Source organism: Branchiostoma lanceolatum, chromosome 15 (assembly GCF_035083965.1).
Source record: "Branchiostoma lanceolatum isolate klBraLanc5 chromosome 15, klBraLanc5.hap2, whole genome shotgun sequence".
Lineage (NCBI taxonomy): Eukaryota > Metazoa > Chordata > Leptocardii > Amphioxiformes > Branchiostomatidae > Branchiostoma > Branchiostoma lanceolatum.
The window spans coordinates 6,775,772-6,798,328 of record NC_089736.1 but is presented as its reverse complement, the minus strand read 5'-3'; the positions used below and the strand labels follow the sequence as shown (position 1 = coordinate 6,798,328).

General features: G+C 42.2%; 3 protein-coding genes across 3 annotated transcripts; all 3 read left to right on the top strand.

Annotated features, from left to right (window-relative positions):
- The first annotated feature begins 338 nt into the window (after nt 1-338).
- LOC136421082 (uncharacterized) lies at nt 339-5,542 on the top strand. Its single transcript, XM_066408229.1, has 4 exons — nt 339-396; nt 1,315-1,433; nt 1,764-1,851; nt 2,190-5,542. The coding sequence occupies exons 1-4, from the start codon at nt 339-341 to the stop codon at nt 4,469-4,471; spliced, it is 2,547 nt and encodes an 848-aa protein (XP_066264326.1). The 3' UTR covers nt 4,472-5,542.
- Nucleotides 5,543-6,549: 1,007 nt separating this feature from the next.
- On the top strand, nt 6,550-9,823 carry LOC136421199 (glycoprotein-N-acetylgalactosamine 3-beta-galactosyltransferase 1-like). The gene is made up of 4 exons (XM_066408379.1): nt 6,550-7,015; nt 7,517-8,059; nt 8,555-8,727; nt 9,050-9,823. The coding sequence occupies exons 1-4, from the start codon at nt 6,778-6,780 to the stop codon at nt 9,200-9,202; spliced, it is 1,107 nt and encodes a 368-aa protein (XP_066264476.1). The 5' UTR covers nt 6,550-6,777; the 3' UTR covers nt 9,203-9,823.
- Nucleotides 9,824-14,050: 4,227 nt separating this feature from the next.
- LOC136421081 (collagen alpha-1(X) chain-like) lies at nt 14,051-22,543 on the top strand. The gene is made up of 7 exons (XM_066408228.1): nt 14,051-14,495; nt 18,029-18,132; nt 19,328-19,402; nt 20,991-21,107; nt 21,580-21,606; nt 22,080-22,187; nt 22,499-22,543. The coding sequence occupies exons 1-7, from the start codon at nt 14,435-14,437 to the stop codon at nt 22,541-22,543; spliced, it is 537 nt and encodes a 178-aa protein (XP_066264325.1). The 5' UTR covers nt 14,051-14,434.
- Nucleotides 22,544-22,557: the final 14 nt, after the last annotated feature.

The following is a 22,557-nucleotide window of genomic DNA, read 5'->3' as shown; positions in this document are numbered from 1 at the left end:
TATGCGATGATCGTATCCTTAACGCTCTGTAAATGTGTCCAAATCCGTTCCTACGGAAGTTAAGTCGCTGCGCGGCAAGCGATTGTTTTCACTATGGATATCAAGGCGAGGAAACAATAGCGGTGATGCGGTTGCACACACGTCATCGGTGTTACCGTCGCCGTAACGGTAGTCTCCACAGCGCCTGTGCCCGAAACAACCAAACAGTCTGAAACACATAATCGATTGGGCGTCAGAAGGATGACGGATGAGACACAACGATTTACCGGTTTCCACCTTTTACTCAAAAGTCTTCAACAGTCTGGAACACATAAGTAACGTTGCGTGAGTGTATTTTCATGACATTCGTCGACTCGTCTTTTACAGAGAACAGCAAACACGTACGTCCTGATCAAGGTACGTTCATTGTGGTTGTACGTTACAATACACACTGTCTTAAACTAAGGTCCATGTTGAATAAGAATGCCTTAAAAGCGCACATAACGTGTGTAGTTACGTAACTAACTGAATAGCGTTCTTCAAATGACTCTTACTCTGGTATCTAACATTTGTTAGTTTCGTGCTATACCGTTGTATCTGTATCTGTATGTCCGGTAGAACCGCCCTTCGGCGTAACACACCAGTTTAACATTTGTGTATTTCACAACCGTCTACTAATGTATACGCTTTCATGGAAATCATACACAAACGATACTATATATGTAACAGTTGGCTTCTAGAAGCAAATGTGACGTTTCTTTGTGTTTTGATTTTTAGATGAGGCTGGAAAGGTATTCAGTCAGTGTGCAAACACTCGTCGTATTTTACCTGATGGTTGCTATATTTCCAGGTAACTTTTTTCTAGTTTTGTATGATTTATATGTGTATTGAAACTTAGGACAAGTAGGACATTAAACACATTAAGCACATTAAACTGAAGTAGTACCTTTTAATCAAGTGTGTAAGACTGGATGAAATTTAAGTAAGACCTGGTGAATTCTTACCATCTGTTATGAAAATGTCGAGCAATGTATAATTTCACATGCATTAGGTGAACAACTGTTTCTTTTTTACGATCTTTTTCACGATCTTACCAAAACACCAGCAATTCATAATTGGATAATCCCGATAATAATACAGTTATAAAGGAAATTGTGAAAAAAAGGGGTTACATAAAAGTTTGCTGGCTTTTGTGATTTCGAATTTTATCATTTGGTAAATCAAATCTATCAAAAGGCGCCTGTAGATTTCGTAAGCTGCTTTTTGTTCACCTGAAGACCGTGCAAACCTTCTTGAATAAGAGCTGTGTACCAATTGTCTGTACATGTTTTCCAGAGTTCTGCAATGGTCTGACTTGTCACTCCTGTCAGGAGTTGAAGGGTAACGGCGGCTTCGATGAATGTATGACACCGACCGACACCGAAACGTGTTCGGGTGATCAGGACACTTGCCAGGTATGCTTTTGTCTAATGCTACGGTCATAATTGGGTAGTCTTCGGGCTGTTTTTTCACCTTTGGGTGTGACCCCTACGTGGCCCCGTGGGACACCCTGCGGCTAGCGGGCTATTTGTGGACACGGCCGGGCCCCTGGATGTTTTAACTCGGAGATAAAAGCAACCCGGGACCCGGTAACAAATAGTCGCCGTACGTTAGAGCTAGAACATGTTCACGGTTCTGGTCATAATCACTGATCGCACATTAGAATAGATACTAATCAGTGCATCGTAGCTATCGTAGTTACTATATGAAACGCCAAATCTAACGAGCATGTGATATTTTTCCAGTATTTCTTCCTGTCAAACCCCGTGATCACCCTCGTCAAGAGAGCCTGTATGACAGCAGCGGATTGTGCGTCGTCTGCCTCTCTTACAGGTATGAACTACTTAAAGAAGCTTATTCCATAAACTTAAACGTCGTTATCCATTTCAAATTTTCAGTTTTTTTCATGCATATGACATATTGACATTGTGTTTTTACCCTTGTTTTATATTCATGTTTTTGAGTAGAAGGCTTTATATAAGCAATGTGCTTCTTGCCTAATACTCAAAATATCAATGAATAAAAAAAGACCCTTTATAAAGCAATTAAACGCATTTCAGTTTTACGTAATAGAGTAAGAGCGCCATTGAGTACCATTGTTTGTTTTATGTAGACTAAAAGTGACTTTTATAACATTACAGAAACGCTTCAAAACCTCTTTCTGTTTCTAGGTACGTACGATTGCTGCACGACCGACTTATGTAACAACTACGTCATAACCACAACTCCGCAACCGACTACGTCTGTACCGACGACTACACACAGAAGTGTGACGACTACGGAGACACCAACAACGCATGCGCAGACGACCATAGCTCCGACAACTTTTGCCTCAACGCTTGGGTACACAACTGTGATCACAACATCTCTTATTACTGAGGTCTCTACTTCTGAAACTTCCACCGCTCTTCCTACCGTCCAAACATCAACATTTGACTGGACCACTCTTCAAACTACTCAAGTAGCCTCGACTACCGCCGAGGAACATGATGACACAACAATGATACAGATAACAGAAATTGTTACAGATTCCTCAACTGACATTTCTTCAGTGCCACCATCTGCAACCCTACCATCCACCTCTACCGAGACGACAGAAACGTCGGTCACATCAGCTATACCCACAGAGTCGGTCCCAGAAACTGAGACTTCCGCTCCGGTTTTTTTTACTACTAGCCCGATGTCCACTGTTGTTTATATTGCTACATCAGAACTGGGCACTTCATCTGTAGAACCTCCAACAACGGAACCCACTTACGAGATTCAACCAGTTGAACACACCACCTTTAAAGGCATCGAAAGCAGTCCGACAGCTGGCATGACGTCATCCGCTCCTACAACAACTGTTGATCTTACATCATCCAATCCGACAGCTGGCATGACGTCATCCGCTCCTACAACAACGGTTGATCTTACATCATCCAATCCGACAGCTGGCATGACGTCATCCGCTCCTACAACAACTGTTGATCTTACATCATCAAATCCGACAGCTGGCATGACGTCATCCGCTCCTACAACAACGGTTGATCTTACATCATCCAATCCGACAGCTGGCATGACGTCATCCGCTCCTACAACAACTGTTGATGTTACATCATCCAATCCGAGCACTGAGCATTCAACTGAAGATGTTTCGAGCACGTCTACTTACCACGTGGTTACAACGAGGACAACTGATGCAAGCACAACACAACAAGGCTCTACTTTTAGTATATCTGACGCAACGAGTAAAACTACATCACTCCTAACAACAGAGACAATAGGTCAAAGTACAACACAACCTGCAACACTCTCTAGTGCAGCACAACCAACGGTAACAACGTCCTCGCCAACAACCCTGGCCAGTACAACTGACACTACAAGTCAAAGCACAACCACCTTAGATGAACCAACTACAGCCCAAATTACAACCCAGCGAACTACCATTCATAATACAACTCTTGCAACCGAAGAAAAGACGACTGTTGAAACAACGTCTTCTGTTACAACTAGCACAGCTGCTAAAACCACATCCCGGCCAAAAACGACCTCTCTAACAACAGCCACTACAAGTCAAAGTACAGCACAACCTACGACAGCCAGCGTGGCTCAAACAACTCTTTTAGAAGTTACAACGGATGGAGAGTTTACAACACTTTCCCAAGGGACAACTGCCGGTGACAGAGGGCATTTGACGTCGACTTCCACCGATATCAAAAACACGAACACACCAGCAGATCAAACTTCGGTAGAAACACCGTCGTCTGTTTCTGTAACCAACGTGTCACATCTAATCGATACAACCGACGACCCAAGCATTCTACGCTCAACTCAAGACGATGTGCTTAGCACTGGGGGGACAGTGGGTGTCTCACTGGGAGTTTTAATATTGGCAGTTCTGATTGGTTCGTTTCTATACGTCAAGTGGAAAAAGTCCTCAAGCGTTCAACCAACGGATGCTACGGACACGGAAGCTCCAGTGATTACTGCGTGGGCTGAGATGTTCCGCGCATATGTTAGAAAAGAGGAGTTGGACAGTGATGGCGGCCTGGAACGCGAACCGACCCTTCAGGCAACCAGATACCGTTTGCAAACGCCCCCTAGCGATCATAATGGTATGTACACTACTCCGACTCTACCAGGCACGCCGGACCGTCGTCGGGAGAGCTATGCTGTAGTTATCCCAATAGAGAACAACAGCGTTCCGTCCTCTACTAACGGAAACCAGCAACTACTGCAATCTACTCCAGAAAGTAGTACCACAGAAGAGAAACCAGAAAGTAGCACCACAGAAGAGAAACCAGAATGTAGCACCGTAGAAGAGAAACCAGAAAGTAGCACCACAAAAGAGAAACCAGAAAGTAGCACCGCAGAAGAGAAACCAGAAAGTAGCACCGTAGAAGAGAAACCAGAAAGTAGCACCACAAAAGAGAAACCAGAAAGTAGCACCGCAGAAGAGAAACCTGTTTGAGTCAAGATTCTTTATAAGTGACACAGTGGGAAAGACAACACAGCTTACGATTACTCAGTATTCAATAGCCCTAGTGTTACACATACTTGGATTTCTTACATTACATTGTTGGAATTTTTCCTTCATTATCTCATTCGCGAAGTCGATACATTTGTGGAGCTAGCGGTTGCATCCTTGGGTATACCTGCATGGCTTGGATGCAAAGAATATCTCCCGGTGCTCGGACGATTAGCTCACGGTGTCTATTTGTAACTGGGTTCCGCGTTGAGTTAAGATAATTCGGGGTCACGGCCGACCGGGCCCCAAAATAGCCCAGCCGTCGCAGGGTGTCCCGCGTTGAGTTAAAATAATTCGGGGTCCCGGCCGGCCGGGCCCAAAAATAGCACAGCAGTCGCAGGGTGTCCCACGTTGAGTTAAAATAATTCGGGGTCCCGGCCGGTCGGGCCCAAAAATAGCCCAGCAGTCGCAGGGTGTCCCACGGTACGGGGCTTCATAGGGGCCACGCCCGAAAGTGCAAAAAAAGAAAATAGCCCGTAAACTACCCGGCGGGGCCCCTTTTCCAACTGGGACCTGAGCAGTATTAAGCCCGGAATAGATGCATTACGGTGGCGACGTGTGTGTCAATTAAATCATAGCGCTCACACGCTTTGTGACGTTGCATAATAGTCTTAGAGACAAAGTTCTTTGTGCAGGGTAAAAATGTAAAATGGACAACTGTAAGGTGTAATTTCAGTGATAAGTTATCGATTTTATTTATTACGGTGTAAGTTAAGCCTTTGATCTTGATGTATTGTAAAACACATTGTCAGGCAATGGTAACTTGATACTGATCCTAGCATTCTAAATGATTTATCACAAACACTAGTTAACGCTGCAAAATGCACGTGGATGTAACTACATTTTGAAATACGATATATGATTAACCTTTACCGGAAAATACGCAAAAGATAATTCTATGACACTACAAATTAGTGTCAAGTTGCATTATTCGTTCAGAGTGAAAAAAAAATCATGTTCCTATAGCGATCGATGTTTCATCGCTGCCACAGACAATACTGTCAAAGAGCATTATTAAACCACCATTCGAACAATGACATACGACAGACCTTCGTGTACTTCTTAGTGCTTTCGTTGTCTTAAGTATAACAGTCATAAATTTTAGTCACTTGGGCCATTTGCTTCGTGATGGCCTTTGTTACAATGGCCCCGAGAAACAGAATTGAGAATCAGGGCGAATTCAATAACCTGTGTTGAGCGACGTACTCAACACAAGGCGCACGCTTCCTACAGTGCCTTACCAACTTATGCTTCTGTCACATTTGCTCCGGGGCCCGTAGGGGGTGTAGCCGGGCCCCGGATCAAAAATTTTATCCATGGAGTGCCGGATACCGGGGGGGGGGGGGGATACCTCTCGGTGTTCTCATTATCAGCTTACATTTATTTCGTACCGGGTCCCGGGTTGATTTTTAACACCAAGTGTCCCAAAATAGCCCGGTAGCCGCAGAGCCACGCACAGCCTAAAGCGAAATAATAAAAAAACAGCCCGTAATAAACTACTCGCTCGGTGGTGCCCCTTTTTCCAATTGTGAGCGAAGCATAACTAATTGATAATCTCCACCAATATCTGCACATTGTGTCTTTATCTAAGAACAATAATGGTCTTAGTCAATACAAAGTGACAGATGCCATCAATCTTACGATACATCTGACAATTCCCCTAGCTTTTATTGACCATCTTTCTGATTTACATCGTTTTGATTGACGCTGCGGTGCCATGTTACCGATGCATATTACTCGGTCGTATAATACCTTGTGACAATAATAACGCCTTATAACAACAGCTGGCTTTGTCACGCTTTCGATCATAGCATTAGTCTTTAGACTATCGGCAAAGGTCTAGGCATCCTACGGCTTTATTCTAATACTTCAACCGCCGTTAACGATATTTCTAAGCACCTTAATTATTATTGGTATAATCTAAGGTGATCAAATGACGAAAATATACGGAATTAATGACATTTTTGTCGGTTTACAGCGAACTTGACATTAGGCTATATTTCAACGGGGGGAAATATACAAAGACTAAAATATGGTCCCGTAAATTAGCCGTTTAACGGTATCAATTCCTGCACGCAACTCAACACACGCGCAATCAGTGTTATTGAACATCTTATCATTGTTGTGACGGTTAGCTATTGTCTGCGGTTTGGTTCTCCGCTTTTATCGTAAATTTGATAAGACAACCGCATTGTAACGTTTACGACCATTGTGTTCCAAGAGCGTACTGTGACGAGGAATCACTCGGGATGGCTAAGGATTTTCTCCGCCGTGTGTGGTACGTCTCCCTCGGTGTTACGTTCGGGTATTTTCTCTCGGTTCTAACGGGGCATGTCGACACGTACCGAACCTCCACACGGCAGTTTACGTCAGGCGGGCTGCCCGTCTATGTGTCGTCTGATTTTCAGGGAAGGCGAGGGATGAAGAGAGGGATGACATCATCTGACCGGTTTGTCCGCTCGCAGCAGGAATTTGAAGGAACCTATGGTAAGCCATTCGCTACTATTGTGCTTATACATGTAGGACCATAATGATGTGGCGCAGATTCAATTTCGACTTTTAACATTTTTGTAATTTATCAATTACGCGAATAAAGTTTACGATGTCTCTGATTTGGAAGGTATAGAATTGAACAATTGCAATATACAATATACATGTATATAATAATACCGCATGCAGTATCTGATGATGAATAGAATTAGAAAAGGAATTAACTCGGGGAAATTTCAATAAGATTTTGTTCTCTTCTACAGTTATACATATATATATATATTGATTGTGTTACATCAATTCTGCAGTATTTATTTGTTTATTTACCTGTGTATGCTAAGCAATGAACGACGTTGGTAACCCTATTTCAATGTCGGCTTGTTGAAAAGAACACTTTCAGTATGACAGATGACGAATCTTCCATATAACGTGGGTCAATAAAGGGATGACATAAATTCAACTAGCCAATCAACTGAACATGATTTATTTGTACAATAGGTGATTGGACGGACGCAGATAAAAGGATCATAGAAAGACACCACGCGAACATACGTCAGGCAGGAGTAGCCCAACAACTGGTGCACAAGATTCGCGTTGTATGCTGGGTACTGACGTCACCTAAGAACCATCTCTCCAAGGCAAGGCACGTGAAAGCCACGTGGGGGAAAAGGTGCAACAAACTTCTATTCTTCAGTACAAAACCGGACAGTCGACTGCCAACTGTCGTGATAGAGTCGGGAGAAGGTCGGGATTTCTTGTGGGGAAAGGCGAAAGCCTCGCTACGTCACATACATGCGCACTACCTGCAGGACGCTGATTGGTTCCTGAAAGCTGATGACGACACCTACGTCATCATGGAGAACCTCCGTTTCATGCTGTCCGACTATACCCCGGATGCTGCGATGTATTTCGGCTTCAGGTTCAAAACAATCGTGAAGCAAGGGTACATGAGCGGCGGAGCGGGGTACGTCATCAGCCGAGAGGGGGTTAAAAGATTCGTACAAGGGTTGAATGTTCAAGGAAAGTGCAAGGAGGGCGAAGGTAAAATTGTATTTTACAGTGTAATTTCACAATTTAATATAATTGATATCATCGATGCACCTATTCACCATTCACCTTTCATATTTCGAAAGCTTTTATCTTATGTACATGATTATATGTACCTATCAATGTAGATCCCAATAGAACTTTCATGTAGATTCAAGACTTTAAACTTTGAATATGATGGTAGGAAGTTCGAGAAAACTTCAAGTAAATCAATTCTCTACTTGAACTTAACGTTGATAATAAGGCTGTTCATGACTCTGACTGCGTATGCGAAGGGAGATGCTTTGTGGGCAATATATCAAAGGTACTAGGTGAAGGCCCTGAGACAAAATAGCAAAACACGACTTGAAATGTATTAAGCATGGCACAGACAAGAACTATTTACAAGTTGGGCCTTCACCTTTGACATATTACCCATGATGCATCTCGCTGCGCATATGCAGTTGGAACCATGACCAGGCTTATTGCACTATTTGCGTGCCCCGCCAGGCGGCGCTGAGGACGCAGAGTTAGGGAAGTGTATGCAGAACGTTGGGGTGAGGGCCATGGACTCACGTGACCATCTCGGGAGGGAGCGGTTCCACCCGTTCGACGTCAGTGCCCACCTGCAAGGCGCGTTCCCCGAGTGGTATTACAGATACAGCTTCTACAACGTCTCCAAGGTAAACTGACCGCAACATGTATATATCTCTGATTAGATCAATCAATATCAAATGCTGCGTTACCGAATATATGTCTATCATCATCATTACGTTATTCAGAAGGGAAGACTTAGGCTTTTGGATTCCCCAGCAGCCGTTTTCTTTGCACGGTTATCAAGTATAGCCTTTTGACTTTCTGGCGGAGGAGCATTTTTGAAATCTGAGATTGAAAGATTGAAATCTGAGGAAGTATGGTTACGAGATCTTGTTTCAGTGCTTGTTATGAAATCTTGGAGTGTGCAAAATTAACTGCAATGTGTGTAGTGTTTCTCTTCCCCGCTAGGGTTTGTCGTGCTGTTCGGACTATTCAATCAGTTTCCACTACGTCCCGTGGGACCATATGTACGTGCTGGACTACCTGGTGTACCACCTCCGCCCATACGGCATGTGTGACGACTCCGCACTCACAGCGTCAAGGGCAACGCTTGGACAGTAAGGTCAATCGGTGCCCCTCCCCCTTCCTATTGGGGGACGGATATATATATGCAATTTCGTTATGAATCATGAGTGGGTGCTACATTTGTGTGGCGGGGAGGATTGGTGAAATCAGCATCTGTACGATTATGGTATTTGGTACATGTATAGTATGTGTTTGTTTGTTTATTTGTATTTCAATATATGTTTGGTCTCCTCCTACAATGTTGAGCTGGAGAGCGCTTGCTATAGTACTTATAAATGTGCCCACCACAAACAAACATGTTTGTCTGAATATACGCGAATGAGCGATAGGCCAAACGGTAACGCGCAGCGACGTCTAGCAAATTTCTGGACATGTGCAGGTAACCGAGTCCGTTTTGTCTTGAGCAATGCCTGCGGAATATTTGGTCAGCCTACTTTATTACATGTAGTAAGGTGCTTTTAACTACATGTAGGTGAAGGCCCTAACCTAAGGCAAACATCGTTCATGTCGTTAAACTTAGGTACAAGTCAGTATTACAGGGCACAAGATAGCTTAGCTGTGTTTGACTAAGCCGACATGCAGGTAACGTTTATTTCCTTTGTATGTTCAACACAATGTGAATAAACACAATCATTAGACATTTTGTATGACATGTAATCCGTACAGTATCGACTGTGATTTTCTACATATAGTCCTCTTATAGAAAACGCTAACGTTAAGTATAAAACAACTCAAAATGTATATCAGAATATACCTTCGAAATCGAATACAAAAACTTACGGTCTTATGGCCGCACATGGGCAATTGCCGTATTGAGGTCTCCTGCGCGCCGAATGGCAGTCGCTACATACAAACCCTTGCGATTCAGCCCCGCAAATTAGCCCCTGGCTGCGAAGAGAGAGTGCTCGGCCTACCCAATAATACTAAACAAACATCAAATATAGAGATAGCTATGCGTTTGATACTTGATAAATGTGACAAATAATAAGAACGCCTTATCATACACGGTACTCATATACCATTGAGTAGTCTTCCTGTACATAACCGCAGCGTCGCCAGCGAATCGACATTCTGAATAGATTTATAAGTAGCCCAAGACCTGGTCTCAACTTTGAACAAAACTTTTAGTTGTGGTTACAATGACCTGACGCAAGATCCAGGGAAAACGCCTAACATGATTTACTAAGGTGGTGTTTCAAAGTCAAGGAGTTTGCATTTCACTGTAACTTGAACTTGGACCAGGATGATTTTTTTTAAATGTCATATTTTCATTTGTTGCACAGAGGTATCAACGTAAGGATGCCTAGGTCGTATTTCTTACTTGCCGTTGAAGTTTCTCTCTCGACGATGCACGCCAGTTTGCGTTAATGGTTAACGTTTATCAAAATGTTTGACAATGGCTTCATGAATGCTATCATCCTCTGAGACTTACTTTCTTCGTACTTAGGCCCCCAATTCCACTACACCGCGACCTCGCTGTGACCTCGCTGCGACCTAAAGTTGTGGATTTATTTAGATAACCATTGACTTGGAATATCGGTCAAGATGTGAAAGTATGACTGAAAAGATAAAACAAAACACACAAAGTGTAAAAAGATTCTTTTCTTATCTATGAAATTTGCTGAGCGCTCGGTTGCAATGCGGTCGCAGCATTGTCGTCACCCTGGTGGAATGGGGGTATCACCGTGTATACTATTTGAAGACTCTGTTAAGGCTGTGGTCCGACGCTTCCACTAAACGCTGATATTTGTAAGACAATAGACCACGGCTACGCCCTCACACCTGCTCCGTCTACAAGTGGGATGTGTATTTGCGATGCCTATATGCTTTTCTGACCGTAACCAAGTCAACTAGCCGTTGTCAATTTAAGATATATGCACACACGCACGGCTAGATAAGAACAGCCGCTTTGATGAAAGACAGTTAAAGATGTACTTCAGATGCGTAGGAATGTACAACAACCAGTCTATTGTAAAAGCTTGTCATATGATCGTCTTGCGATCGTGAACTGATCGTGCATATGTCGTACAAAATTCAGCTGTCTTGTTACCGAAAATGCTGTCTTAGGCTGGTTTTATACACGCGTTTTTGAGTCGACTTGGAGCCGACTCAGGACGGTGCAAGGAGAACTCAAGTAGCGTTTTTCTGTAGCAAAATTCCAGTTGAGCAGCAAAAGCTCCTCACACACATCCCTGATTCGACTCCGAAAACTTGTGTGTAAATCGGGCCTTAAATCCTCGTCGGTGGTTGGTTCTGTCACAGCCTGCTTTAAAATCGTACGACATGAAAATCGTACGACGTCCTAAGACGAACGTGACCAAGCCTTAAGTTTGAACTCTTCAAAAGATGTCGGCATTTAGGTTCCCATGTTGTGATTGTATCCTATTTACGAACGAAAGATATCGCGAATTGTGACTAAGATCTTACGGGTTTGCTCGGAAAGCAAGATTATAATCAGACCAAACACTTTGTCCAGTCTTTAGGCAAATTTCAGAATCAAAGTACTTACTTATGAACACAATTCCAATGCACGTACATGTTGTACCGGTACACAATTCTGCTGTAGTCCTTGTGTTTGATTATGACTCATTGGGCTATAAAATAATGAAGGATGCCTTAAACTACATTATGATCGTCACTGACATAACAAAGAGTGGATGAAAAGTAACAATCTAGTATTTCAAACCAGAAAAACATGTACCTTTGGACAGGAACACAATGAATTAAACATTGCTGTTGTTAGACAAGCCAGGAAACATGGTTCCTGTGAAGGCTGGGTTACTGCAATTGAAGCAAGACAGTAAACATGCAAACAGAGGACTGAGGTCAGTCGTCTACCTGTAGATATCTACAGTTGTCTTTCCAGAAAATGTTGAATTTTACCAAATTTTTCAAAACAATTTGAGTCGTATTGTGACCATAACTTGACGTCTACGGCTTTTGTTTTGTTCAATCCATTGAATAAATCCTCTGCCGGCCTTTAACTTCCTTGTCCGTTTGCCACAGACAGTGATGTCCATCCAAGATGGCGGCCTCCATCACACGTGATGACGTCATGTAACCACTTGTTGATGTCCCTCTCATTTCACCTGCTATGACAGTTACATTCACTGCAATTCGCCATTTATCAACACGTACTAGCAGTAATTCGTCTTCTTAGTAGCTTAATAGACCAATGGCTACTTGTGGTCCCTACTTTCAGAAGGGGGAGTGTGTGTGTGTGGCCAGAAAAATTAAACTGACTCTTCAGGATTTTTCTTACAGCTTTTTTGGCTCGAATTTGTACCCCAACACAGAGCAAGCACATCATCTAAATCTTCATCTCCATTTCTTTTTTAATCAAATGGAACCCATGTTTCTTTATTTTCTTTCTTGAAACATATTTGGTGTTCCGCCGGACTTTTAGCCCTCTTGTCACCATCAGACGAAGTGTGTTTACACGATGCCCTCGTTGGGTTATCGAAGGTTGTAAAGTATTAGAGTAATAAACGCGTTGAATGGTTAAGGGTCAAGTGGCTAGGGCTGTACCTGTAACGTTATGTATGATGTTGCTACGTGATCGTGCGATTTTAGCACCTTTTTGCGTCGCACAACAGAACCAATATGGGCATACGACAGCTTTTTGTTGGTTGAATCTTGTCGGACACATCTGCGAATGTCTCAAGAATACCATCATTTTGTCCTAAAACTATCGTGAGATGATCGTGGCTTAATGGTAGCCTGGTAACCATACCATCGGGAGCTCCCCGGTATCTCTACGGTGCGGCGAGTGATGCCCGCCCGCCCAGGCAGAGCAGCACACACGGGGCTGGTTTACGGGCTTGGTTTCAATTTTAACGGTCGACGAAACTAGTAACTTGATATAATAGGCTAGCTAAATTTAAAAAAAAAAAACAGGCTGGCAGAAACAAGCCAATGCTAAGCAGACTAGGCCCGGTAAAACACCCCTACTAGAGGCTGGTGACTAGACTGGCTTAATGGTTACATAAGGGAGTTTCATGACGACGGTTACTGATATATGTGTTCTGTTTAAGAATAGAGACTTGACCACTGGAGGCTCAACACTCTTTGAAAAGACAATTTCTCATTGTATATAATGTATGCTGAAGGGGGAGGGGTGTGCGTACGTAGCACCACTGCGAAACAGGGAAAGGGGCGTGGTTACACATGATCGGCCCCGTACAGTCATTCTCTTTATTATTTTAGAAGATAATGTTTCTGGTCTTGTTTTCATTTGCATTGTAAATGGTATGAATGTTCATACCACGACTTCTACCAACATCAGTGTCATTTTTACAATTCCATCAATGTTTATATTGTTTTATTATCAGTGCTCCCTCTACCGAACAGTTCTTGCTACTCTGGTGCGATGTCTTTTTAGCACTTGTACATGCATGTTAGGTGTTTGGTAAACGGTTGATGACATAAAAAGGCTGTCTTCTCTTTATAAGCGATTCACTTTGTGACAGGATTGATACATTTGACGCCAGACGCCGGAAACGGACACATTCAATTGTTTCCCGACAATTGTTTCCATTATCCACATTCAGACTCGCACATTCAGATTCGTACAATCACAGCGCTCTCTGAAGCCATTATGTAAATCTTGTTTTTGAAACGTAGCTCTTTTATAAGTTAGGTTAAAGGTCTTTCGTTACGTGTTGTTGTGTATTCCTCTCCTTTCTCCGGATGTGTTTAAATGGACCAGGTGCCTGTATTAAAAAGTGAATTGAATTGTATTAACGTTACAACCTAAACACTAGTTCTTGTTATGAACCCGGTGTTTTCGTCATCTTGCCACTCCGCCCATACTGTATTCTCTCGTCCGAATACATAACTTATCGCCCTGAAAACACGGTATAGATGACAAATTCATCTAAATCAAGGATACGATCCTTTGTCCTTTCCCTCGTTTGTCAGCTCCTTGTTTATTAGGTTAGTTCAGGGCGACCTCTGTAGTGACCTGTGACAAGTACGCCCTCCCGACGAAACGCATATCCGTCCGTCAACATTTCACTTCAGCTCGGGTGAGACCTCATATCGTCAATCACCTTCTGACCTCGCCTTTCGGCCTGCTTTGGAAGGGAAAACAAACTGGCACAGGTAATGCCCCGCTTCTGCGCCATCAGACCCCGCCTATTGTGTGCCAACCGGGCAGGTCTGAGTAAATATAGACCATAAAAACGTAGCGTGGACCACCTGAGGGCCGACCCATTCGCAGTACGGGCACCGGTGCTTTGGAGAGGAGCGTGCGGACCAACCGCCACCATGGGCCCGAGGAACGCTTTACGAGGACTCGTGACGGTTACACTTGTGGTGAGCTGTGCAGGTACGTGTTGAATGCATTATGCTTTTGTTTCCAATCACAATCGTTGTTAAAAGTGCGCTTTAGTAAACAGGTACAGCCGACTGCTTGACCATATGTATTGTTCTCGACTACTGCGTGGATTTCATATTTTGCATCGGTCTTTTCGCTCTCTCTCTAACATCATTACATCAACATCTATACAATTTGGACATCTCTGAAGTATAGACGTCAGCCTTTGAGTTTTATAGAGCTGGAAACTTTTACTTCACAAAAAGACTCTGTAAGATCCGTTCGATCCTAACCCTACCCACATCGGAACTGCCCGTTCTCAGCTCCGTTGATAAGAGATATATGGGCAAAGTGTTAATTTGACGTGATAGAAAGATCATCGCCGCTAATCGGCTATAGATGTGTCCTGACACCTGTACTTGTGCAACCCAGACGGTCTCCTGTTGACTCTGTACTAGACGATAACAAATCACGCACTCAATTGGTCACCGTAAATGCTTGAACTCTGATCTGAGTCGGGCGGGAAACGGAGAGGAAACGGCGCCTTTCCTGAGTCGCAAACGTTACGCAAACAGGACGGCGCAGTTTACTGATTACCTACAACTAACACACGGGTCATTTACGGGTAACTGAGTGGAATGGAATTCTACTAGGTAGAGAATAAAGAGGTCGCAGGGACACAGGGCGTCTTGTGCGAGCTGCCAACTTTTGTTTCACCGTCGTGATAAAGTTGTCAGTTTGTCCTCAATGCGCCTAAGGTTGTATCGACAAAAATCTAAGGGCGCAGTCACTTTCGTCGTAGGAATTTGATGTCGTAGGATTCAAGCAGACTTGCAGAGAACCAACTGCCGACAAGAATCTAAGATTGCCTTTGTGGTAACGAGACACTCGAATTCGCACGACACGTGCCCGGCTATCCCAGGAATTCCTTCAGTTCGCGATCGCACGGCGACCAATAGAAATCAATGTCAATGCGACGTTCCACAAATTGACAAAATCGACCCTTCTTTTTCTCTAAATCTCCCGAAGTTATCTCCCCAAATATAAAGCCCCTGTCACACATTCAAGATCTTCCCGCGACTTTGCCCCCGAAGGTCGGCGGCGGGTTGGGAGTAGTCTGGAGTCCATCATATTCTATCCTCTGATCGCATCCAAGCAGAATATGACTTTTTTCAAGATCAGTGGGAAACCTTTTCGACCAACTCCCATCCATGGTCCGGAAAAGGTCGGGAGACCATGGTCGGCCATGGGGCTTTAAGATGTTTGCAAAAAGGAATTTAGGGGTTTAAGATTTGAATGCTCTTAAGCTAATTAGGACAGGTGGTCAGGTGTCTGCACCTGCGTCAACAAGCACCAGGCTAATCTCCTAATGCTATCAGTCCGTTTGTTTCAGCGACATGATCGGTCAACTTTGGGAGCTAATTTGTTTAGCTCGCCGTTGCCGTAGTGTAGATAACTAGTGGATGTTACTATTGTTGAGAAGTACCTAACGAATGATGGCTATGTATGAGCTCATTCACCAAATTCCATTGAAAACAGTGCAAATCTTGTGTTCAAAATTCTTTGTTTGAAATGAATCTCTAATCAGAGACGTATGATATTATTATGTGCTTACGGCTTAGTAAAACAATGGGAAAACTCTTGCCCAGTGCGATTGAGGGCGTGTGATATGTCCGACTTATGGGGTTTGCGGTTTGCAGTTTGAAGAACAATTTGTGCGGGTTTAGAAAGCTTCTGGACAAGACCAATGTTTGGAATTGTTGAAGTGTTAGCATATGAGAATGATATGAAGATCTTTCAACACTTGTTACGAGTTTTGTAACATTTTGCGAGTTCATAGGTCATTTTTCTGGACTTGCTCAGCTTGAGAAGCCGTTCTTTAAGTTACAATCTAAGCTATGAACTGGAAATGGCATAATCTAGCCTGAGTTCTTTCGTTGCCAGGCACATTCACAATAATCTCCGCGTCCCACTTCTTTGACCCCTTTAACATCAAAGAGACGATGTCTAGCGTGAAGATAGGTCGGCTTGTAAGTGACCAAAACCTCATGCTACGTTCGATAAGACAAGTGGTTACGCCGTGTCTGATTTTTATCTTTATCTTGGAAACACTTCAATACACATTTGTATATGGAAACTGCATGAATTTCTTATTTTTGTACGTATTATGTGCCAGTTTTATTTATAACTTGCGGCCCTGTGTATGAGGGAGCTTCAGGCAAAATCCTTAGTCGTCAAACCTATGCACGTAAAAGTGCTTAGTTGAAAAAGCGAGCCATAGCTAAGCCGCACTACACTAGTACTAGCTAACGAAAAGCCTTATGCTTCACCTCAGTTGAAGACGACTGCATGCTGTATACCTTTATAACCGACCGTACAGCAGACGCCGTCAAATCTTCTCGACAACTATTTAGCAGATGGCGACACAAGGGCTTCTTCGCGTTCAAACAATGATTGTCATCAAGATACCAGTGAGTGTTTGCCGGGTGACCATTTTGCAAAGTGCATTCTAGAGGCCTCCTTTCTCTAAAAGGTTTAATTAATGAAAAACATTGATAGAAAAGGGGGGGGGGGGTCATGAGCCTTTAATATCCTCCACAATTTGGTCAAGCACACTGGGTCACCCCCTACTTTTTTCTTCACAAGTGTGTTGGGTTCTTTTGCGTGCAATGGTTGGACGTCAGATGATGATGCCTGAAGCTCTCCCATCTACCAGACAACCGAGTAGGACATGTCTCTATTACGACAACAAGAAATTCACTAACACCAATAGATCAACATTTACTAATCAATCTAATAATTGAAATAACTACCAGCTTGCAAAAACGGATACAACGCAACAGCTCAAAGTGTTGAAAGGATTACGAGGGTTACTTAGAATATTCCCGAATTCGTCATATATACTCCAAGACTACAGAGGTTGCAGCGATTACAAGAGATCGAGACCAACAGGTCAACCAAACACACTCCATCGAACAAACAGTCTCTCTGTAACTATTGGAGGTGGGATTAGGATCTGTATAGCCACGCCCTATACATAGGAACGGCTGTGTGAACATAACACACATTTGTGACGACAGTCCTGTCCTTGTGTTGTGACATCGTAAGTCGAATAGATTCATCAAAATGTGTGCACAGCAATGGATCTTTCAGAAAATGCTACTTTACGTCGATAATTCTACGTCAATTGAAAGCTGGAAAACTGTATATATCGGAATGTACCAATTTGTTGTTGATTTCCAAACAGCTAACAACTCAGTCGACCTTAGGCTGTCAACTTAGTCGCAACACTCCTCCCTTCAACAGTCCGTACAAAACGGCTCTAGCAAATGGCTTTGCAGAGTGGAGTATCCACTGAGTTGGTGCTTCATGTGTAGAACGTTTTAGTATGAAAATTTGTCATTAATTGATTAATTACAAACTAGATGAAAAGGTTGTGTCATAAATGATCGACACGTGAAGCGCAAATACTATTATATTGATAAATGTTCTTGAATGAAGAACTTCTCATGAAATCTGCTGACGATGATCCCCTACTTTGACAGTGGCCCAGCTGGTTGACTATGAGTTCCCAGGCTTTGGAGCGACAAACGGTTTCGACAACGGAAACAACAACAATAACAACCTAGGCAATGCTGCTGCTGCAAACGTAAGTATCCCTCAAGGTGATAAATAAAGACTTTACGTTTGGGACCGCATCTGTTAGCAGCGACACCTATAGCTGCTGCAGTTCAAAGTGTACCAGTTGGTATTGCCTTGAGACCTTCCTCAATACAATACCAACTGGTCACCGAAAAGTCGATTGAATAAAACACTTGGTTGTGTACAAAGAGTCTGTTTACTCAGCGACTCACCAACCTGATAACTATTCATGGATGTAAGTATCCCTTGTCATTCTGAACTCTAGTCTTGAAAACGACATTGACACTGCTTTCGTTTGTTTACCATTCTAATCATGCCAAAAATTTATTCCGATCAACGCTTGACTGACAAAAAGGTGATGTTGCCACATTTAATCATATTAGCAGTAGATTACTTGTTGATCATTGCAAGCAAAATTTGGCTGCTTTTTTAAATACGTATTTTGGCATGATATGCTTCTAAGTTCAAATCAAACATATTTAATTATAAGCACCTGTGCTAGGAAGGTTCTATTAACCAATAGTTTATTAATTAATAGTTTAGCATCTTTGTCAAATTAAGATGGGTTCTATTGAAGTCGTGGTAAAAGACAAGTTGGTCCAAGAGGAAAGTTACCTTTACCACTTGTCATAGTTTAAGAAATGTTCACACGGGTTGGCTATTTATTGTCAGTTGTCTCTTGGTGAGATTGGAGGTGCTATCTCATCACAACCATCTCAAAGGGAGCCGCTATCTCAAGGAACGTGCAAACAACAAGCACACTGTCTAAGGAGGGCCATTCAATGATAACACAGGCTCTCATGTGAGAGAAACGTCCGATGACCTTTTGCACTGATGGATCTTCAGCTAGCAATTTTCTTCTTAGTTGGCAGAATTGAAACAAACTTAGTGGTACATGTACATAATTTTTTTTCTTCTGATAAGCCTCAAAACAAGACAAAGTTGGCCTTGAGATGAAGTTATCTTAGAAATACTGTTTAAAACCTCTGGCTTCACTAGAATCATTAGAATGATAAAAATGATGTTTAAGCACTGTGATTTAATCATGCAAAACTGATAAAATAACTAAGTAAAGAAATGAAAAACTGTATCTTGACAACTGAAGTTCTGATGACTGAGAGTTGAGGCCAAACAAAATATTTTGATTTAGTTGTTTCTTGGATGATGTTCAGGTGTTTTTGTTTGTTCCCTCTTTACGCCAGACAAATAACAACAACTGTGGGGGAGACTGCAACAACTGCTGCGGATCATCGTGTGCTAGTTCACCTGGACCCAGGGTAAGTGTGTGACAGTATCATTTCCTGATGCAACAAGCCATTAACACTTTTGCTAGTGGCAAATTTCAGAGCGATAGTTGGGGCATGTCATACATTATGGTTTAAGTGAAAGATCAATGTACATGTACCAAGAATTTTGAACTTTGTTGTTTCATAATCGTCTGTTATATAGATGTAAGTAAACATGCTGTACTAGTAGTAACATACAGTAATCAAGCTTGTTTGTGTACTGTTGATAAGTGCACTACTGTTAAAGCAGCCATGGTCACAGGGCACAAAGCTGCAAATACAAGGGTTCATAATCTTATCAGTGTACACAGTAACAGTCTAGATCTATGGCAATATGTACTGTATTAGACATTGTGTGATAATAAAACATATAATGTAATACGTGACTTTTTGAGTAACTAGTTAACCATCAACAAGTATTTGTGTCTCTTCCAAGTAACAGGTAAAAGGTGGTATAAAAGTGTACAAATGATCCCAATGATTTGTGACCGTATGATGATGCTACTTTATTATCTACACACCGAAACGCACCTGTTTTGTAAGAGTATTGTGTCTATCAATGTCCATGGCAGCGCAATATAATTGGCACTTGGGTTTACTATAAACACAAGCTTTCACCTAGATTACCATCCATAAGACCTAACGTACAATGTGTATTACTGTAATTAAGGCCAAACAGAGGACAAGACAATATCTCTTTGGCTTAGAGATATATCGGAGGCTTGGTGCGACATCCACTAGCAAATTTATGAGAGCATTCTTAAGTTCAAGTTGGGTGTAAAAGCATCTTATTTGAGTAGTTGTACACACACTAAGTTTTCAATTACTATCAGCCCCTATGGAAAAGGAGTACGTTAGCCCACTTTTCTCTGTCTAGGCAATGTGGAACACTGTTATGTCTACAAATATAGTCTATTGTGTCGTTTGTGGGAAGCTTGGAAACATACACTGTTAGGCATGTTTGATGACAAGAGAAGTAATTGTATACAGGGATGAAAATAGTGAATGAGTGTTTGTGTCAAAGTATGGCGTAATTGCCCTTTTTTGTTATTGGTCGCACACCTGCATCTATCACTATTCTTTATACCTTAACATTTTATTATTTTCCTTTTATAGTATTGTTTCTGATAAAAACAGTGCAGGTGTACTTTGTTTCAAAGTATGGTATGATTGCCTTTTTTCGTTATTACTTGGACACCGACATGTATCTTAAGACTAACCTCCATTAACATTAATCCGCCAGGTTACCTAAATCCGCCACTTTGAAAAACAGTGTGTTTAAAAGATCACTAGCGTAGCAACCCCAGGTATGCACAGTTTAGAGTGCATTATACAGGGGGACGTTGGGTTGGAGATGATTGTTTGGATATATCTTTTCAGGGTGGCGGAATTTTCATGTACCCTGGTGGAATTATGTTAGTGGATGTTATGTCTTGCAAAGTACATATGACTTTTTGAGTCGGCTACTGATAAAAATCAGTGGGGGTGTGTTTACATGTACCTAATCTTTTATTGCATTGACATTACAGTTCAATGTCCGTGAACTCCGGTAATCAGTGTCGTGTTTTTGTTTGACCAGGGCTTTCCGGGGTCGCGCGGTGCCCCCGGCTTCCCTGGACCGGAGGGTGTGCAGGGGGAGACCGGGATCCGTGGTCCGACAGGTTTCCCCGGGGACCCCGGAGCAAAGGGCGAAAGGGTGCGTGACCTTTAATTTCATTTTTGAAGACAAATAAGGACAATACCTTTTTGTGTATATATCTATTTTACCTATGCTAGTAGAATAAATCAAGGTGGTATCCAGACTACTCTAAACTGTTAACTTCGAGTTAATTTGTGTTATGCTTTTACCTATGCTGATAGAATACAACAATCTCTATAGACAAAACAAAAGAACAGCGACTTTCGTAAGGTCTTCTTCAACTATACATGCAAACAACAAACAATTGGATACAAAATGATTAACCTACGTACAAGTATATGAATAAATACCATCTTAAGTTTATTCTATGAGCATTCACTATACTCTAAAGTTATGTAGTTAATACCAAACTAAAGATGGTATTAAGACTGTTCTAGACTTTTATCTAAAAAGATATTGATTGTCAGTTTACTTTATTTCAATTGGAGCTGATGGTCAGATTTTACAACCACAAATTTCTCTTCTACAGGGTGACCCCGGACAGATGGGACCAGCTGTAAGTATGACAACTTTCCTGTCTGGTTGGTTCACAAATATCCATTGTTTTTAGCTGTCATTTAATCTGTCAACACATCAAGACATCAAGAACTCTTGACATCAATATGTACCACACTGTTTTTGTTTATCTCTTTTGCTCCACTGGTATAAAACTACCTCAAGGTGTACTATGATGTACGGTAGGTACAATCTGCATAAGACACACATGATAGGTATGATCCACTCAAACTAAAATTCACTTTCTTGAAGCATGCATGGGACTTATTGCTTACTGTCCCATCCAAAGCACTAGTACTGACACCCAAACTAGAAATTGAAATCGCACAAATCAGTGAGCCACAGCACACTACAGTATGCTCTGTGTGATGATTTGTGGTCCAGGGTTAAATGATCTACTACTGTACATGAAATGGTTACTAGATGATCAATTACTACCGTAACAGTAACTGTGCATGATTTTGTTGTTTCCAGGGCATCATAGGGCCTGCAGGGCCAGCCGGACCCCGTGGGATGCAGGGAGCAAAAGGAGGCAAGGGGACCGGAGGGGACCCTGGGCTACGTGGAGAGAAGGGCTTAAGGGTAAGGAAATGATCTAATATAAAATTAACATCATCCCTTTAACCACATTTCAGGAAATGAATAATTGGTATCCTTTGTGTAAAAATATTAATATTACTCTATGTACAGTTATAACATTGAATGCTCAGAAAAACACAATCTTTACAAAGGACTTACTCAGCCAATGTCAGACTGTTGCTTGTTGTAATTTTCTTCAAGAGACAGTATTAATACACATGTAGTTTAGCTTCTTTACAGTAACATCATAGTAACTAAATGCATTGGACATTGCATCACTACTTATATCAACTACCATGTGTTTTCTCAAACAGGGACAACAAGGTCTTCCTGGTATGACTGGTGAACCTGTAAGTTAAACTTGTCTGCCCAT

Bases quoted from the DNA above. Each gene is read 5' to 3' on its own strand.
- LOC136421082 (XM_066408229.1), top strand. From the start codon at position 339: ATGACATTCGTCGACTCGTCTTTTACAGAGAACAGCAAACACGTACGT. The intron at 1,434-1,763 runs GTATGCTTTTGT...ATATTTTTCCAG, and splicing joins GTGATCAGGACACTTGCCAG to TATTTCTTCCTGTCAAACCC. The intron at 1,852-2,189 runs GTATGAACTACT...TTCTGTTTCTAG, and splicing joins GTCGTCTGCCTCTCTTACAG to GTACGTACGATTGCTGCACG.
- LOC136421199 (XM_066408379.1), top strand. From the start codon at position 6,778: ATGGCTAAGGATTTTCTCCGCCGTGTGTGGTACGTCTCCCTCGGTGTT. The intron at 7,016-7,516 runs GTAAGCCATTCG...TTTGTACAATAG, and splicing joins GGAATTTGAAGGAACCTATG to GTGATTGGACGGACGCAGAT. The intron at 8,728-9,049 runs GTAAACTGACCG...CTTCCCCGCTAG, and splicing joins GCTTCTACAACGTCTCCAAG to GGTTTGTCGTGCTGTTCGGA.
- LOC136421081 (XM_066408228.1), top strand. From the start codon at position 14,435: ATGGGCCCGAGGAACGCTTTACGAGGACTCGTGACGGTTACACTTGTG. The intron at 14,496-18,028 runs GTACGTGTTGAA...CTACTTTGACAG, and splicing joins ACTTGTGGTGAGCTGTGCAG to TGGCCCAGCTGGTTGACTAT. The intron at 21,108-21,579 runs GTGCGTGACCTT...TCTCTTCTACAG, and splicing joins CCGGAGCAAAGGGCGAAAGG to GGTGACCCCGGACAGATGGG.